Source organism: Miniopterus natalensis, chromosome 1 (genome assembly GCF_054644295.1).
Source record: "Miniopterus natalensis isolate mMinNat1 chromosome 1, mMinNat1.hap1, whole genome shotgun sequence".
NCBI lineage: Eukaryota > Metazoa > Chordata > Mammalia > Chiroptera > Miniopteridae > Miniopterus > Miniopterus natalensis.
The window spans coordinates 46,966,187-46,985,764 of record NC_142081.1 but is presented as its reverse complement, the minus strand read 5'-3'; the positions used below and the strand labels follow the sequence as shown (position 1 = coordinate 46,985,764).

At 45.7% G+C, this 19,578-nt stretch overlaps 1 protein-coding gene across 2 annotated transcripts in view; it reads right to left on the bottom strand.

Annotated features, from left to right (window-relative positions):
- Nucleotides 1-865: 865 nt before the first annotated feature.
- Nucleotides 866-19,578, bottom strand: part of ALDH1A2 (aldehyde dehydrogenase 1 family member A2) — an 87,431-nt gene continuing 68,718 nt past the window's right edge. The window contains exons 8-14 of one of the 2 annotated variants that reach the window (XM_016208541.2): nt 14,188-14,290; nt 12,323-12,507; nt 10,781-10,945; nt 10,021-10,178; nt 9,646-9,720; nt 2,566-2,655; nt 866-1,676 (exon numbers count right to left, since the gene is read on the bottom strand). In XM_016208541.2, the coding sequence (XP_016064027.1) occupies nt 2,583-2,655; nt 9,646-9,720; nt 10,021-10,178; nt 10,781-10,945; nt 12,323-12,507; nt 14,188-14,290 (759 nt within the window). In that variant the 3' untranslated portion in view covers nt 866-1,676; nt 2,566-2,582. The remainder of the gene's footprint in view (nt 1,677-2,565; nt 2,656-9,645; nt 9,721-10,020; nt 10,179-10,780; nt 10,946-12,322; nt 12,508-14,187; nt 14,291-19,578) is intronic. The other variant, XM_016208542.2, reaches the window with a different exon arrangement.

The window sequence follows — 19,578 nt, the reverse complement described above, 5'->3', positions numbered from 1 at the left end:
TCCAATTCCTGCTACAAACGAGCTCTATAAGGGTATCTGTCCACGGGACTTGCAAATGACTAGTCTGTGCCCATCTCCTTCTCATTTCCTTCCTGAACATGAGGGAGATGGGCAGGAAGTCTATCATATACTGAGTTCAACCCCGCGCCCAGGAACTGCACTCTCGCCCACACCACCGGTTCCTCCCAGGGACGAGCTACGGCAGCCAGGGCACCGAATTCAGCCACGGCAACACGTCTCTCCAGGCCTGGTTTCCCCTGTGGCCAAGTCATCAGTTTTTGTGTTTATCTCACTGGACCCAGACTTGGGTGGCGATTCCAAGGCTTGGAAAGAGGGGATGTGCAGGTCTGAAGGGTGGACACCACTCCCCAAAAACTCAACTCTGAGAATACAGAGCAAACAAGCTCTAGCTGGTCATAGAGCCATCCCTGACAGCTTCCTTTTTACAGCTGCAAAAACATTGTGTCAGGTTGTCAGCTTTGACTTCATTTTGCTTTGGTAAATAAAAATGCAGCTACTGCTAAGTGCCCCATGGGCAACGTGGGCTCTCACCATGTAGCCTGTGCTTGTGAGAACAGGGCCCCCAAAACTCCTCCACATTTCAGCTTTCACAGAGGTTATTTTGAATGAAAATTGTCATTCCATGTGTTTCATAGATGGTTATACTTGTTTGGTACATAAAGCTATATGCACAGGCAGATTCTAAATAGTGTCAGAAAACAAGGTCTTGTCTACCTGCTGCCTTCTGCAAGAAAACCCTCCCGGACTCTGCTCAGTTACCAGAGAGAGCAGCGCAGCTGATAAAATGGACTCAAATGTACGTTGTGTGACACAGACTTATAAACACAGCCAGAGTGCCGAGGAGTACACAATATAAATGCTTTATTGCTAGCACAGAGGATTCTTTTTAAGTAAATTAAAAGAAATAAATCTTCATTTTCACATTCTATATTGCAGTTCGAAGGTAACTATCTGGTAAATGGGTATGTTCACTTGGACACACGCTATAAGGGGAGAGCATGACATTCATGTGGAAGAACTCAGAAACGTGACATCTCTCACGGCATCAGGCCACTGAATGCACTGTCGTTTGTAAATAACAGCAAGTAGAGATTTCTTTAAAACATCGTGAACAGACAAGGGTTAGAGCAAGAAAACCGGTGTGGTTAGAAAGCAGAAACAGTTAAATACAGAGGCTAATATGTGTTGCCCATATTCCATATACTCTAGGTTATGTTTGGTACTTTTAAATAAATGATCCTCATCTAGGTTAGAGACAGGATTGGATTTGGCAGCTGGAGAGAGGGAAGAAGGAAAGAGCTGACATTGCTCACATCACACTGCCGGGCTCACTGGGAAGAAGAGGAGTGTGTGGCTGGAGGAGAGGGAGCCAGCCTGCTTCTCACCTCCGCCTCGGGAGCCTGAGAGGCAGGAACGGTGCATGGAGGGGCCACTGCATGTGGCAGAGGAGCTCTGGTGTAGCGTGGCAATCGTGGCACACTGGAACCATGCAAACGGAAAAGAAAACCGCCAGGCTTGGCCAGATTTTCCAAGGTTCCTGCCAGTGGAATTAGGGCATTTTAAGGCATGACAGGCCAAAGTAACACCCATAGCACTGAAGGTAGCAGCTGTTGGTGCAGTGGGGGCTGGGGAGGCAGAAGAAGCTGTAGATCCAACTGCAGAGATAAGTCACTCAGTTAAAAATTGTCAACGAGTATTGGAAACAAAATTATTTCTGCAAGGCACCCCACATTAGCTTTTTCCAAATTCCCGAGCCTACTCAGATTGTTTTGGTTGATTTTTAAGACAAACTTTGGAGAAGACTTTGTTAATCTACCAAAACCCACTCCCTGCCTTATTCTGGAACAACCAGAAAGGAGTTAAATGCACATGCGCACCCACCCCCAAAACCATGCTGCAAGCTCAGAAGCCGTGAACTGCACACAATCTCTGCGTCCCACCTTCCTGATCTTTCACTCATATTACTATGGATGTCAGAACACCAAGCTGGGTCTGGAACATCCCAAGTTCTTCCTTCCCAGTATATCTGCAGTGTACCAGCTTCTGGCATTGTCAGTCTGGCCTGGCTCTAAAACCATTTCATGTTTTGCTTTGAAGGAATGGATAACATGAAATGGTAATTTGGCTGCAAAACCTTGGAAAATTGTTCCTGGCCCAAACATCTGCCCCAAATGAGCTCAGCTGAGATCTCCTTGGAGGAGCAGGCGCAGGGTGGAAAGGCTACCTTTCCTGAAGAGGCAAGATCTTTGTGACAAAAGGCATCAAATAATCCAGCGCCCTATTCAGCCCCATGACAGAGAGATTCCGGGTGTGCCGACAGTTACCCCTCTTACCTCCACCCCACCCTCCCCAGTATTTGGTATCGTTAGGTGATCCCTCACAGAGTGCCAAGAAACTGCCTGCTGGTCTGCTTTAGGGATGCAGTGACCCGTCTGGCCTACAGGTTATTTAAATCTTTAAATAAGGACCGAGTATCAACGTTGATTCCTGAGAGCTGGGCCCCACAGGGAAAGCAGAGAGGGGGGTCGTGCAGGTGGCCTTCACCTTCCTCCTTGGCCATCTTAGGAATTCTTCTGGGGGATCTTGACTGTCACAGTCTTGACTTCAGAGTACTCCCGCAAGCCGAACTCTCCCCTGAAAAGCACAAACGGGCAGCGTCAAACACCGGAAGCCCGGGCAGCCCGACCTGGGAAGGTGCAGTGTACCACCTGCTAGCAGCAGGCCAGAGGTCTGTGTAAGAATTCCTAATGGAAGCCCAGCCTCCATGTGAGGGCTGGGAAAGTCGTCATCCGTGAGCAGTCACTGCTAACGGCAAAGGATAATCCGTCTCCACAATATTATACAGAAAGGCCACAATTCCCAGCTACGCAGTAAAATAGGCCTGGAGGATCACCTTGGCCAGCAGTCACCACAGAGGCCGGCCGTGCTCCTGGGTGGGCACCATGGTCAGCAGCAGACCCAGGTCTCTAACGCCTGGGCTGTGTTTCTTCCACTGGCATCCTGGCTCTTCAGGACCACAGCCTGCTCTCCTCTTCAAAAACCTTCCTGCCACTGGACACCCAGGACACGTCTCCTCCGATCGCTCTCCCAGAGAGCTGGTCCACTCTAACTGGGAGAGGACCATGAGATTCCCAGGCTAAGGGCCCCTCGGGTTGGGATTCTAAATTCTTTCTCATTGGTCCTTAGATGTAATAAATGGAAATGAACCCCCAAAGGCCTACAAGGGCAGAGCACAAAGCACCTGAAATACCTTAAAACCATGATCCTGAATAAACACTGTCCGCAGCCCTCACAGTAATCATAGTAACTGACTAAAAAAGAATCGGGAAGTGGTAGTAAGCTGTCCTCCGACCCCAGTCCCAGACTCTCCTTTGGCCACTCTCCTTCCTGGCTCACAGAGGCCTCTGGGATCTTGGCCATTCATCTGGTAAACAAACATAACTGAGCTATTACTATGGGCAGCAGTGTTCTGGGTTAGGTGAAGGAGAAACTAAATAATTGGCCCCAGCCTCTGAGGAGCCTGCAGGTGGTTGGACTGGGAGGGAAGGATGGGAGCTGGGTCACCTGTTCAGGTGGCAACAGGAGACTGAGGCAGCCCTTCCCAGCCCTCTGGACACTCTCAGAGGCATTTTCCAACCACAGCTTTAAGGCTGCTGGGGTGGAGTAAAGCCTGTGGCTATGATGCTATTTTTCTTCACTTTTCTTCTCTAGCCCCTCTCATTTTTACCTCTTTTTATTGCCTTTTTTTCTTTTCCCTATTTCACTGTAAAATCAAGCATGTTCTATTTTTTCTTTAAAATACTTGAATGTTTCCCCTTCTATTCTTTGTAAAGTCACGCCTCCTTGAAGTTTTTCCTGAAGCTTTCAGCAGGAGCAGCTGCCCCTCCTGCTCTGTGTTTACAGAGCCCTAGACCCACCTCTACCACAGCCTGTCAACGGGAGGGCTGCTTGAGCATCTGACTCCCCCATGGGCTTTTATCTCACTGACCGAGTTTCTTGCCCACCACCCAACCTAGTGTACAGCCCTCAGCATCAAGCTCAAAGACAGCACTTGGTAACTGTGGGGGGGAGGGAGGGAGACAGGCTTCCTCCCATCCTTACTTCCCTAGTTCTACCCTGCTGACATACCATTTCTGCTAGAAAAAGGAAAAGAACACTTAGGGGTATATCTGAAGAAGAATGGATTAAGAAAGGCTGTCTTTAAAAACAGTCCTGTATAAAAGCTAAAAAGTTACTGAATTAATTCTGGAAATCCTCGAGTCCCTACACAAAGCCACCTGAGCTGACATGCCTGCTGCCACTGTCCCCGGACATCAGAGGGAGCCAAGGAAAGACTGCGGCCAGCGTGCTGCTCTTATCTGCACTGGCCACTCGTTTACAGGAATGGGAAGAATAAACTTGGGGTTGCCCCACTTGGTATATGGTTTCCTCATTAGCTATACCCAGGCTCTGGGTCTCCATTACCAGCTCAGCTCTGCTCTCTCAACCTTTTTCTGCCCTTAGGCAATCTGAATGTGTCTCTTCATCACAGACATCATCTGCCTCCTGTTTGAATCGAGGTCACTCCCTCGTTTCCTGGCTTGTGCACGCCCTTAGGACAGACAGACCCTGACCACTGTCCTCTCGCTCAGATCTCTGACCAGGTGGTAAGAAATGCACGTCTACAGGGTCAGAAGTCTACAGAGAGCAGCATGGTTGCTTCTGAGGGTGGCTGTTGGATCCCGTAATCTTTGGTGCGCAAAGCAATGGAAATCCTGCTGGACCAGACGTGTTCTTCGTCCGTGTCCCAGGCAGCCATCTGCTGCCACAGTCCGCACACAGTCTGCTCCAAGACTGAGGAGTGGACTCAAATCTGCCATAAAAAGCAGCACTGCCCATGGGCGCAGGGCCTCAAAGAAGGCCCATGAGAGGTCCCAGGGCAATGGATAAACCACAGGAAGAACACTGGAGCTGGGGTCAGCAGATAGGAATTCCACTTGGCTCTGCCATTCACTGTATGACTCCAGCAAAGTCATACCCATCCTCCTGGTACCTAGTCACCTCTCAGGAAGTAGCTCCTTAAGTTGAGTACACATAAGTGTCCCCCACGAAGCTGGCTTCAGTTGTAGATTCCTGACCACCTCACCAAAGACTGTTTTCCTGGGCCTGGGGGGGACCCAGGATACTGTGATCAGGTGGTTACCTGGCCCACCCTTTGAGAATCCCGCTGTGAGGTCTCCAAAAACCTGAGGTTCCGTCTTTAGCCTGTTTGCCTTCTCGTTCCACAGTCTTTCTCTAAAATCTAATTAAATGCTAAGTAATCCAATTAAATTCTATGGGACAGACAGTTCCACAATGAAGGTAGAACTTCACTACTGCATAAAAGGCAGACACATTGCTCTTAAGGTATCCCAGTCTCTGTGTGGTCACCTTCATAGCTGGACCATGTGTCAGGGCACAGGTGAACTTAGGAGCGAGCCTGCATTCCTGTTTCTCAGCCAGACCAGGCTATATTCCCTAAGATGAACTAGATTTGGCATACCTATAGATAAAGTAAGAGGTCAGTTTGGTGTCTCTCAGCCAGCCATTTTAAGAAATCAGTTAGACTCATTCATTAAACAAACAGGGCTTTCTGCTTAGGGCATATATTTCCCTGCCTTATTCTCTGGCTCACAACAGCATTCCTCAGAGCAGGGTCCCCAGACCACCTGCATCAGAATCATTCCAGAGGCTTGTTAAAAATGCAGATCCTGGGCTCTGGCCCAGATCTACTAAACCAGAATCTCTGGAAGTGGGTCCCCAGGTAGGCATGCTCAGCATGCCCCTCCTCCAGACTGCAGAGGTTTTCTGTGCATGAGCATGCTGTGTGGAAGCATACATGCACAAAGCATGTGTGCACATCCATGAACTTGAGGAGCCCTCATGTAGAGCATCCTAATAACGTTTCTCATCTTCAAAGCTTGTGTCCTTAGTTTGTAAAATGCTGAGGTTCACAGCTTTCTTTCCATTCCCTTGACTATGACACATATTTTATAGCTTGGGCTCTAGGACCCTGTGTCTCAGGGAAGCCTAAACTAGGAAGGGAAAGGACAGCACAAGTGAGTCAGATGGAGTTCGCTGAACAGGTAGAACTGAGAGAAACTCAGCCCAAGTCTCTGACCCAAAAGTCAGAGGCCAGCCCATCAAGTAACCTGCAGAGTGCGGCCTTTTCCACAGCTCTCCTTAGGGGAGAACTCAGTGGCTCCCCAGCCCTCCATGGAGCTTGTTTCCAGAAGGTGCTACCTCCTGTCTCTGTTCCTCTTAGAGGTGGGCAAGATGTCAGGGATCAAAGCTGCATGGAGTTTGCAGCCATGAGCTAAACAGTTCCTTCCACATGCAAGGTTAAGGGGAGTTTCTGGGACTGTATTAAATGAGAAGAGCGTGGGGGGTGGGGGGGCGGACGGACAAGTCAGGTTCTTTTATATGAAGTGTTTCCTACCACTCTAGGTTGGTTAAGAAAGAAAAAGCATGTTTTAGGGGCAAGTGGGGACAAAGAAGCATATAATTAAAACAAGATGAAGTGAGTCTCATCAAAGGGCACTGTTTCCTGATTATTTTTTAACTGCACTGGGAAGGTCAAATCACTATAGCACCTATGAGACGAGTCGAGAGGCTGTTCTTCAGTATCTTGGGCCACTGATCTGGGTGATTCTGACACAGCCAGATTGTCTCCTGGATCATCTTTCTAGCAAGGAGAATGCTTCTGATAGGAACAGACTGGACCTGGACAATGTTACAGCCTGAATCCCGGCAGGAAGCTTGACCATGAGGAGGGTCCATGGTGAGCCTGGGATTAGGAGCCATCATCCAGTGCTTATTTATTACAAGTTTATTTCATGCCCGTGATTCACCCTGTTAATGATCTGTAACAGGAAAATCGATGTGACCAGCATTCCCAGAACCAGTGACTGCTCCAACCTTTCAGAGCCTCTGGGAGCACAAACCCAGAGGCAGGAAGTGAAATGACAAGCTGAATGCAGCCTGACAAGTGGAAACAGAAAGTAAGGCCACGTGCCAGTAAGAATAAATAGCTGGAGTATAGGAATACCAATAACTGAGAAAAAAGGATCTGGAATAGCTACGGGTTCTGGCTGCAAAGCAAATGAGAGGTACTGAAAGCCAGAGCAAAGGTTCAAGCAGCAGAGGTTCCTCCCTGACATTACAGAGACAGAACAGAAGTTGGTGATACTAGCTAGAATTTAGGAAAAATTCAGCCACACTTCCAAAGTAAGATGTTTATAAGGAAAAGAATGACCACCTACATAACACTCACCTATAGTGCTTGATCAATAACCATGATAGCAGCTAATATTTTCAGAAGGTTCTCCAGGCACTCTGTTGGGTGTTTGGCATACTTAATCCTAACATTTAATCCTCACAGCAACCCTTTGGGCAGGTACGATAATTATTCCCACTTTACAGATTAGGAAACTGAGGCTTAGTAAGTTTAAGTAATTTGCCAAGGTTGCACAGGTATTAAGAGCTACAGCCAGGATAAACATCTGAGCAGTGTGATTCTACGAACTCTGCTCTTTGCCTCAAAGCTACACCTGCTTTACAGTTTAATGGCTGGAGGCTAGAAATGACCAGCTGAAGTATCTAAAGCACGCAGAGCCTCTGTGTTAGTCTTATGGTTCACTGCGCTTTTCCCCCAGCACCACACTTATTTCTCCCACAAAGCCTTTACCCTCTCCTCTCACGCTGCCACCTTGCTTTCCCCATCAACCCTGAAAAAGTGTTTCCCTCTCCCCATCTACCTAAATGTTTCTCTCCTTTAAATGCCAATTCCAATCCCTATGTTAGAGCACATTCGAAGGTTTTTCGGAATTTTCCAGCACAGTGATCTCTCCCATTCCTGAACTCCTCTATCACTCAGCAGTCTTTCCTGGAATTCTCCTGATTCTTTCAATGTTGTATATTTCATTTAGCCAACAGGATTATTTATTTATTTATTTATTTATTTATTTATTTATTTATTTATTTTTAAGTACCATAATTAGCTGCATCTTCCCCCAAAGACCAAGCATCATGCTTTGCACACAGTATATGCTCAATGCTTATTAGCAGATTTAAGCATTTGCTCAAAAAACACAAACAAACAAAGAAACAACCAAAGACACATTCAGTAATGGCAGAGGGAAAGGGCATGGAAGCTGTTTCCTCTTGTGTCACAATATTTAGAAAACATGGATCCAGCTCCTTTCAAAATACAGAAACATTTTTTATTGAGCAGGTGGGTGTCAGCTCATGAAGACCGTGGCTATCATTAGTTCTCTGAATGCCACTCGAAAAGTCTATTTACATATGAAGCCTGCAAACAAAATCCCTCTTGAGCCTAAATTTCCTCTGCTCAGTCCCATTATTCAGATCCTTAGCATCGCAGGACTGGCTCTGGTCTTGTGCCTCTAGAGTCCTTATGCCTGGCACCATGCTTCCTCGGCTGGATATTCCTTGGGGAACTAAGTACATTTGGAGCCACTGAAACCTAGGTTCAAATCTCAGATCCGCCACTTACTGGCTGTGTGGCTTGGGCAAGCTATGTAACCCCTCTAACCCTAGTTCCTCCTCTGAACTATTTGTAACATAAGGTTAAGTATCTATCCTATAGAATTATTGTGAAAATCAAATCAGGCAATGTTAGGAGAGAAGTTAGCATAAAGCCAAACATGGGTCAGGCATTTAATTAATGTTATCAGTACTGTTATTGCAGATTCCTCCTAGTGGGTCTTCTTCCTATAATCTCTGCCCAACCATCCTCTATGCCAGGAATCTTGGTCTTAAAGATCTCAGCTACCACAGAATGCCCCCTAAAACTCTCTGAGGTTGGGTTTAAATCTCTTGCTCATCTTATGCCCTAACACTGCATTCCCAGACTCAAAGAACCTATAGGTGCTGAGCAGGTGACCTAAGTGAGTGAATCAGGTGTGTGTAAAATGAATGACAGCCACTATTCAGGTCCCAAAAGCATCAGGAGGGGTGGGGAGAATGGTGAACAGCAGAGCTCATAGCTGCAGCAGTTCTGCTATAGGGGGATGCAAATATGCAAGGAATCTATATTTACTTAGAGCCCCCCTCATTTTTGAATGGCAGGTAAAAATTTTTTAATGTTGTGAGGCAGAACAAGACATTTGTGCAGGCCAGCTTTATCTCTGGGCTAGCAGCTGCAGACCTTTGTTTAAACACCAAACTCTACTTTGTTCCCTGACCATTCTACGTTTGTTGTGCCTTCACGCCTTTGTTCTCACTATTCCCTCTGCCTGGAAAGCCTGCTCCTAAGAAACTGATATGCTATTTCCTCTGTGACATCTTCTCTGACCCCATCAGGCAAAATTAATTGGTTCTGCCTCTGTACTTATAAGATGTTTGACACACTTCTCTAAACAGCCCTTATTATATGGAATTATGGGAACATTAATTTCTCCCCATCCTCGCCTCAGGTGAGAGAATTGTGGTGACTCATCTTTGTAACGTGCAGCACAGTGCTTAGCTCATAGTGGTATATGTTCAACCGAATGCTTGTTTAATGAATAGAGAATGAAAGTACTCCTCTGTGCTACTGCTCACACCCCTGTTTCTCTGCAGACACCAGCAACTTTGGACACTTACATTTCTCTCCCATTTCCAGACATCTTGAATCCCCCAAAGGGGCTCTGGGCATTTAAGGCATTGTAACAATTGATCCTGAAAGGAGAAAACAGCACTGTTAGTGTGAATTCTGCTTGCACAAAAATAATCCTACAGGCATGATACCTTGTTTTATTTTTATTATTTTTATTCCAGATAAAAAATTTGTAATTTAAGATTTACTTTGATTTCCTGATCTAGCCAGTAAAGACTGCATCCCTCTCAGGGTGAAGTCTGGCTGCTTTCGGTCTTCCCCATCCTTCCAGAGGACACCACCCAGGCTCTGGAGAATGGCAAGGCCTCTACTCCACCAGTGGAATGTGTTATGGCCAGAACAATGACACAGAATGATCTTACCAAACAGTCCCAGCTTGCATTGCAGAAGACACTGTGAGGGCCTTGTTGATGTCATTGGTAAACACAGCGGCTACAAGTCCGAAGTCGGAGTTATTAGCTCTTTCGATAACTTCATCCATAGTCTTAAACCTCAGAATTTCCTGAACAGGGCCAAAGATCTGCAACAAAATAGTTTGACCCAACACAGTTGCTTTGCCGTTCTTTTGCCTGCTTCCCACATTTCAAAGTGTTCTCTGCCTTCGTTATTTAAATGATGTTTTAAGTTTAGCAGCACAAATCTGTGAAATATCCCAAACTTCCCTAGAGTAAGATTACACAGGAGTCTATCCTTAGAGTGTGTTTGATAACCCATGCCCCACCCTCCCTGGCATCACTTGGTCCCACTGTGTGTACTACAGCTGCGTCTCTGAGCCCAGGCAGAACCAAGGAGGCACTGCTCTGGCTGCTGGCTGACCCTCAGGGTCCCTCTGCTGCATAAATGTGAGGATGGCTGGATACCTTTCCTAGTAAACAGCCTGGTGACCCAGCAACTGGCTATTCCAATTGTTCTGTTGACAACAACAACTGCAACCATGCAGCATGTCACCTAGCTTCCCTGCCTTTTTACTTTTTTCCTTGAAACAGATTTTCAAAGTCACGTTTACTGCTATAGTACAATGTATATAAAATATAAAGCACGTAAACTCTACTATCATTTACTGAATGCCCTGGAAACCACCCCAAGAAAGAGTTGCTTTTGTTAGAATCCCGTATTGGATACCTCCTCCTTAGCGATCCGCATGTCATCAGTGACATTGGAAAACACCGTGGGCTCGATGAAAAACCCCTTCCTGCCCAGCCCTTTGCCACCACACTCCAACTTGGCGCCCTCGGCCACACCACTCTGGATGAGTTCCAGGATCTTGTTGTACTGCTTCTTATCAATCTACAGAAAAAATTTCCAAGTGACTCCCACTAAAATCTTCCATGAAAACAGAAATAAGTGCATTCTCAAGAATCATTTTGATCTTTTACAGCTTCATCATACCTAGTCAAATCATATTAAATACTATTTTTAAACATTTTTGATCCATGAAAAATGGCAGTTCTGCATGATTTAAACGAATACATCAGGAATTCCAATACATGAATGGCTCTGATGAGACCGCTGAATCAGAAATACCAGTTTAAGATTTAAACATTTCTAAATGATGGACACACTGGTGAACTGATTATCCATTGTATGGGGGAAAATGGACTTCTATAGCCAAGTGAAGAGTTTAACAAGTTGTACTGATACTAAAGAGATGAAAACAATAGGTGAGCTAATACACAACCTCTTTACATAGTACAGCAAATCTTATTATGGTAAATTTTTAATGGAACTATTACAGTTTTAGAGAAAAGGATTGAGTTTAAAGAGTGAGGGCTAGCTTCCTACTCCATAAAACAAGATCAGTCTTGTTTTCCAAAAGTTATAAGCTTATCACTCAATTATTATGGTAAATAATATAAAAACCTGCATTCACTTGAGTTTGACATGCTCAGCTGGAACATCAATATTCTCTCAAATGGCCCCAAAACTTAGGAGGTGTTGTTTCTTATTAGAAAAACCCAGGCTCTGGTGACCCAGATGAGATCTGGTCCACCTATTTCCTTAAAAATTCTGAGGTTCTTTCTACAGTTTAAAACCAGAATTCCATCTGGAAATATGCCTTGGTGATTGTGGACCGCCTGCAGCACTAAAGATTGCAGGCTGTGGGGACTTCAGTGGCCTCCCCATCCTACCACAGTGCAGGAGACACTAAGAACAAGAGACAACCATACAGTCTTTGTGTCCTACACATTCACAATCTACAAATGATCTCCCCAAGTAGGTCAGGGTGGTGGAGAGAATCCTGTGAAGCTGGAAAAAAGATAAATGGCTTCGGAGAATGAGAGATGCCTGGCCTCCCTGGCTGTGGTATCTGTTGGGATATTTGAAGTGGTTAGGGCTAGGACTGGGTTCTCATGTCATGATCCATCTTGTCACGACTAGGTCTTTCTTTAGAGCTGAGGGACTCCAACTTACCCTCAAATTTCAGAGTATCCTTAAGGCAACCCTAATCCTTTAGTTTTTTAGAAATAAAATTTAGAAATGGAAAGAGAATCTAAGACATAAATACTGCCTCACTGGCCACACTTCCAGCAGTGAAAACGAGGCAGAAGAGTAAGAAGGCAGCGGGAAAAGGGAGACGGAGCTTTGTTGAGTCCCGCTAGAGTGACCAGTTTCTGTGCTCACCAGGGATTAAGTACAGACAGGGACCACTGATGATCTCTCTACCTGGGGTCCCTGCTCAGTAGTGGGATCAAAGGGGCTCCCCACAATGCGCCTCTTGGCCCGCTCCACGCTCCTTCTCACAAACTCCTCGTAGATGGACTCCTCCACGAAGATGCGAGAGCCCGCAGTGCAGCACTGGCCTTGGTTGAAGAACACTCCCTGGTGGGCCTGCTCCACCGCATAGTCCACTGCAAGAAGGAACAGTCACGCTCTCAGTGCTGCCTCATCTGCGGAGGGGCCTGCCCGGGGCGCCGCCACCTCGCCTCTCCACAGCCCCAGGGACGATGCCAGGCCGACCGCAGAGCATACGGTGAGCAACAGTGACGCGCACTGGGCTGGGAACGCAACTTAGTTCTGGTTCTGAGAGACCCTGACGTTATTCACTATATTAGCTTGGACACCTTCACTTCCTTGAGTCCTTTTCTTCTATAAAAAAGGGACTGGAGCATGTGATCTGTATCAGGAGTCTCAAACCCCAGTACTGAACGGGGCTGGGCAGACAACGTAATGGTAGGAATCTGCCAGGCAGTGAAACAAAGCGAGGGACTTGCGGAAGGGAAGCCACTACATTTGGCTGTTGCTATGCATGGATGTAAGTCCATGCTTGCCAGAGTTCCAATTTTAAGGGAAAACAGAAATCAACATTTTAATGTATAGTTTTTGTTTTTTTTTTAAGCACGGTGTAACATCCAGACATACAAACATAGTTATACCGGCATTTGCCCTGTGACTGCCAATACACACCCCGAATCTATAGGGCCTTGTGCCTGTTGTGTTTAATTAGTATTTTGGTGAATTAAACTGTAACAGCAATGGCTTTTCTTTGAAGACATCACATTTCCTCTAAATTTACATGGAATTGTATAACAGTTCATGATAACTCTTTCCTTTTGATCTCTTCTCCTTTAAGACAGTATTAAATCTGGTGTGTGCTAGCTTCTAAATGACTGAATCAATCCATCGACATCATGTCGGCGAAATGCCGCCTCCTCAGGAGGATTAGCTGTGAGAATTCTGACCCCCTGACATCTAGTATAAAGCTGAAGCTGGACTCTGCAAAGGCCAAGCTGGGGCTGGAATTCAGGCGATCTGCTCTCCGTTCTCTCCAGTGATGAACTGGGGAAGCAGCTCTGCCTGGCAGGATGTACAGAAGGAAAAGGGTGACTGAGAAGATTTTGGAATTTCATTCCCTGGAAAGTTTTTCAAAACAGAGACCAGACCTGTACAGAGTCACCTCGACAGCATTCTGTCTGGAGATGTGGGATTTCCTAGGTTAGTGCTTCACGCCGCCCTAAGCTCCTGCTGCCAAGGTGTAATCACCTCCAACTTGGGTCTACTCATACAGAACTGACCGTGGTGTGCTGTCATCCTGACTGAAAATCATGGGAGCAACAGAAAGGGGTTGGGACAACTGAACAGGGAAGGGGTTGTGGGTTTGGAAACATGTTGGCAGGCCTAGTGAAACAGAATGTTTTTAATGATCTCTAAAGCCACCAGGCACACTTGAGAAGTTTCTGACTTCTTGAATCTAAGCAGGGAGGTTCTAGTTCAGGTGCTCAGAAGCTTAGAGCATTGGTCCTCCCACTAAGCAGCACTGAGCAAGCCTTCACCCCTTCTACCTTTTCTACAACATCTCACAGTCCAATAGCTTATTAGTGTCTAGAAAACAAACAGTATTCAGTTCCCCATTGATAAATGCTCCTTCCCAGTATTAAACTATTTTCCCCTTAGAAGGAAGGGTCTAGATTCTTCTTGAATGCCTCTTAGCTTCAAAGATCTTTTTCTCAGTGTCTTGTCAAAAGTGGAGACATGAGAGAGCATCGGAGGGCAATGAGTAGAAACACGTATAAGGTCTGTGGCTGACTTACAATCAGCATCTGCAAAAATAATATTGGGGCTTTTCCCTCCAAGTTCCAGAGTTACTCGCTTCAAATTACTTCTTCCAGCTGCTTCTTGGATAAGCTTTCCAACCTGAAAGGAAACAGAGAGAGGTTTTGCACACTGAGCAGTTGAAATGGTCAGTGGCCAGAGCCAGCTTTGGGTAACAGTGGCAGGGAATAGGGATGGACCCTGCAAAGCACACCCACCCACTGATGACATAGAAACAGCTCCTGTGGTCAAGTCGTGTGGACAAGATATAGGTCACTGTCTCAGTGACTAAGATTGCTGTCAGTTCCCCAGAGTCTGCCTCAGCTAAAAAGAGCTCTCTTGCCCAAGAGGATACTCTCCCCTGGGCATCCCGCATCCACCCACTGATGGTGGCTGGGGTATAAAGACCCTGCTCTTCCAGCCCACCACAGGACAACTACGAGACCATATATGCTCCACCAGGCCACATGTGGTTGGGTGAGGCCATCAGGCCTGCACGGCAGCTTGACTTCCTGTGTCCACTCCCCCTCTGTAGGGAAACCTGATAAATAACCTGCATGCCAAACCCCATCTCAGGGTCTTCTTTTGGAGAATGTGACCAGTAACCGGGTGCAGCTCTACTGGAGGGCAGAGGTCACTTCATGGAAAATGTTGAGCCACCATGGAGCCCATATAGGCAGTTTGCTCTTGTTGGGATGAAAGTGCTACTTGTGCCTGGATCCTACAGAAAATTAAGTATTTTAAAAGCCCGAAGAGAAATACTGAATTTACATTGGATTACTCCAGCCCCTTGTTGAGATTCTCAAGTAGGACTAATTCCTCTAGCAGTGTAGAGTCATGGTTAAGACAAAAGACTCTGGGGCGGGATTTTTTTTACTGATTCTACCACTTACTATTTGACCTGGGGAAATTTATTTAGCTTCTATGTATATCAGGTTCCCTCCTCTGTAAATGAAGCTAAAAATAGCATCTACCTCAGAATTTAGTTGTCTTGAGGACTAAGTGATTTATGATACATGGCCCTGAGAACCTGGCCTGGCACACGCAGTGCCCACACGTTAACCACATGCAGGCACCGGGAGCCCAGCCCTCTTCCTCTGCCTTCAGTGCAGGGGAGGAGGTGACGGTGCGGGGAGGTCCTCCCGACCTTCCACAGCAGGTCCTGCCTCGCATCTCCAGACTGTCCATGCACATCCACTGTTTCAGGAATGCTACTCAGTAGCTGGATTAAACGTGCTGTGGTTTTAGTATCACTCTACCTCATGCCAAAAATTTTAGAAAATATACTCTCCTTCTGAGGATACCTAACCTTGGGAAACAAACAGCAATGTCTTTGCAAAAGGTAAAAATAAAGTCTCTTCGTTTGCAGAACAATGCTACTTATCAGGGGGTTGAGAAGCAACAACATCTGACCCTAAAGGTGAATGGGCAGATGTCAGCCACGTTGCCCCTTCCCTGCCTTGCCAGCCCATCTCTCTTCTACCACAAGGTAAACTTCCTAGGAAGACAGGCTAATGAAGGCCCCATTCGCAGGCAAATATGCTCTCTCCTTCAGGAAGAAAATATGTATACACAGAGGAAAGGAGAATCTGGTCCTGTTCTGGCAAGAGAAGGTCAGCCAGGTGAGAATTAAGACTGAGGCCTAAGACCCCTAGCAAGAGAGGGGAAACCAGCACCTCCAGGCAGCTGGACAACAGCACTAGGGGCACCCCTGAGGAGGCTGTATCTAGGCTGTCTGTTTGGTGGGATTTCAGTGTGTGTGGCTCTCTCTGCCCTGAGGAAAGCATATTAATTGATGAGGACTCATGTCAAAGTCTAGGGAGATAGAACTGTATGCAAAGGAGAAAATCACTGGAAGTCGTGAACTTTATGCCTCATTGTATTAAAAAACTAACATTTATTGAGTTGGTCTATCAGACATTTTTATGCATTTACTCATTCAAACTCTCAAAACCCCTAAAAAGTAGATACTATCTCATTTTAAAAGTGAGCATACTCAAGAGTTAGAAGTCAATGGATGTGACCAGGTTACCCAGCTGGCTCCAAGCAGAACCTGTTGCACTCCATGCAGGCTAAATCCAGAGCACAAGTGTGGCTCACTCACTTATTCCTTCCCGCCTTTCTCCCAACACTCTGCCCTGGCTGCCTGCCCTTCAATGTTCAATGAGCATCCTCCAGCTCCAAACTGATTTCAAAGCGAGTAGAAATATCACATTTTGTAGACACAAATGATGATCACAAATATTCTGCCTTCAGATTGACATTTTAAAAAAATAAGCAAAAGCAAGAAGAAATCACAAATTTTACATATTGTAAGGCACTGAAATGTTTGGAGTTAGTAGAGAGTGCCAGCCCAGTGGGCATTACATTTCTGTTAGCCCTACTCCCTGGCCTTTATCAAACCTTCTTTGGGTTGATAGGTGTATTTCTTGCCACTAAGAATGTTGTCCAGTGACTAGTTTCATGGCTAGAGTAACTATCCAAGAACCTTGCTCAGTCTATGGCCATCAGAGAATACCTAAGAATAATCTTCCCTGTGTCAATGCTTTGCTAGCCTTTCCTTAGAAACCAAATTTGTGTTGAACACTGCAAGGCAAATCTCAGATGAATAATGAATGCCTTTCCTTTCATCTCTGGAAGAAGGTCAAGTTGCATCCCAGCCTCAAAAAGAACTGGATGCATTAGGCGACGGGAGAACCACTTCCCTCTGGAGTGGCCTCAGGATAGGATACTCTGAAAAACCTGATTCACCAATCTCCTTCCAACAGCACAGATTTCTGGTTCTCCTACAGTGTGTCAGGTGCAATGTTGGGCACAGTCCCCTAGCGACAAGGAACTCAAGCTAAGAGTACTCCCATGTAAACCTAGCAGGAGCTCAGTTAGTGCAGTTTTGCAGTCCACTTAAAGGAGAGCCTGGGCCTGATTCAACACGAGATCTGAACAGATGAAATTATGGTTCTGCAGCACTTTGTTAGAAGGTGAAGTCAGACCACTCTGGGCCTTACCCACAGAATCGGGATGGGAGGCAACACCCTTCATTAATTACTGGATCACGTATCGTGCGCCTTCCCATGACATTCTCAGTTTCCAGGTCAGACTCTCTTTGGAGAATATGTTACTACTCATTAATTCTCCCTGCCAGTGGAGTGAGGTTAGGTGACCCCGAACAGGAGGCACGGCTCATTTTCGTTATCATGAGGGGGAAGAGGCGATGGGAAGGAGAACAGATGCAACTCCAAAGCAGGGGATTCTTAATAGGAAAGAGTAACGTTTAAAAACAGTATGTTCAAGTGAGAACTCACTCTGTGTCTGCTTACAAAAATAAGATAGATAGGACTTATGCAAACCAACGTAACTGCTGCTTATACAAATACCATGCAAAGGCTTCCCAAATTAAAGTCTATGCATTTAGAAACACAGAAGAACAAAAGAAATACAGACATCAAGCAAAGGTCTGGGATTCACGGGGCCATCTTATATGGAAAAGTGATAAGTGGGGTTCCTTGGGGATGTGCTACACTGGTCATGCTGAACCCCTTAATACGCGACCAGAGGGTGGAAGTGCCTGGTGGGATACATGAGGCTGCAAGGATGCTCGGGTCTTCTGAGTGGTTAAAAGTTAAGTCAATAGGGATGAACTTTAGAAAACCAAGCCCTATTCTGATGAAACAGACAATCTGTAAGATCAAACAGATAAACATATAGTTTGGGAAACATGCAGTATGTGAATATAGGTTAAGTAGGCTAAAGGCACAGAGACCATATTTTGAGTTACTATTATCTTTTTTCCCCAATCAGCAAAGATTTCACAAGGTACTCTTATTATACCTCCTGCCCCATCTCTGACAACCTGGCTAATTATACCCATGCTCCGGTTTGTGGACTTCAGTTTGGCCCACAGGAGTCGGAAGACCTAGATACTACTAACCGTGGCTTGGGTCCTAACTCTCCTGTAACTCAGGAAAGCCACTTCAGCTCCTTGGGCCTCATCTCTTCATCTGATGAATGAAGGCACAAGCCAAGCAGTTAATCTGTCCCTTAGGTCTCTAGATTGTTGGAAGAGTTAAAGATACAGAGAGCTCTGGAAGCCCTGATCACTGTGAGAGTGTCCACAATCCCTCTGCATTTTTCCTGTGGAGAAGTAGTTTTTCATAGCAGCACCACAGCTGCACTGAATGGCAGAAAAATCTGATCTTTTGAGTTTCTTGCATAGAGCTCATTATGAAAAAGTGATAGTGTTCCTATCGTGTGGTTTCCTAACTTCGCACTCCCTGCGGAGTCTCTCAGCTGTATCTGTGTACCCCAAACAGGCAAGGGCAGGGCACTGGGGCTCCCCCACACATAATGGAACTGGGCTAATTCTCAGCAGGAATGTTGGCAGAGATCAACTCTGACTCCCATCCTGGTTTTGAATAGTCTTCAAGATTGATATCAGGAGTATCCCTGGACAAGCCACAATGTGCCAGAATCATGTTCCTGGCAATGCACGGGGTAGGAAACACAGCTTGGCATTTTGCATGGAAAATAATTTGTTATACGGGATAAAAGAGAACATGGATGGCAGTCTTTATTCAAGGCTGTTTCTCCCTGAATAGTTTCTACAGCTGTTTAAAATTTTTCTTTTTATTAATTACCCAGATTGGGATGGATTTCTTCTCAAAGATATTTCTTTTTCTTGATTAGTTAATTTTGCATGTTAGAGTGAATTCCTTCTCAGAGATACTCCAACTTTTTTAAAACTAGAAAAATCTCTAGTCAAGATCTCAATCAACTGGTTGAAGATGGCTGCTTTCTGCAATGTATTTTCACTTCTTAAACACCAAACAGACGTGCTCTATGCTTCTACCCTCCTCTCCTTTCTTAATTTTCATTGTTGTGCTCACTGGTTCCAACTAGGATGCAAACAGAAATGCCAAAAATGTGCATTATTGGATATTTCTTCTTGTCTTTCTGAAATATTATTCAGAAATAACAGATCAAATCAATCTGTTCAGACTTGTACCAGAAAGCAACAGGACCGAGGCATCTAAGGAGTTAATTTATGTGGTAACAGCAAGTTCAAAACTTTACTTGTGAAATTCAGATTATGAAAACCAATATAGCCACCAGCTACATTTCCAGCCTCTTTCCTACTAGTCCCACCACCACACCCCCATCACTCAAGCCACATGAAACCACGTGCCCTTTCCAGAATGTGCCTATACGAAATAGGCTGTTTCATCTGAAATGCCCTTCCTCCCCTTGTTTACTTGGTTTGCTGATTTCTTCAGACCTACCTCTGTCACCTCGCCTAAACGCTAGCCTGCTATGCCATGCTTCCCACAGGTTTTGGTGTCCCAGCTCCACTGGCTGATCCCACATGACTCACACACTGTTTTCATTTCATAGCT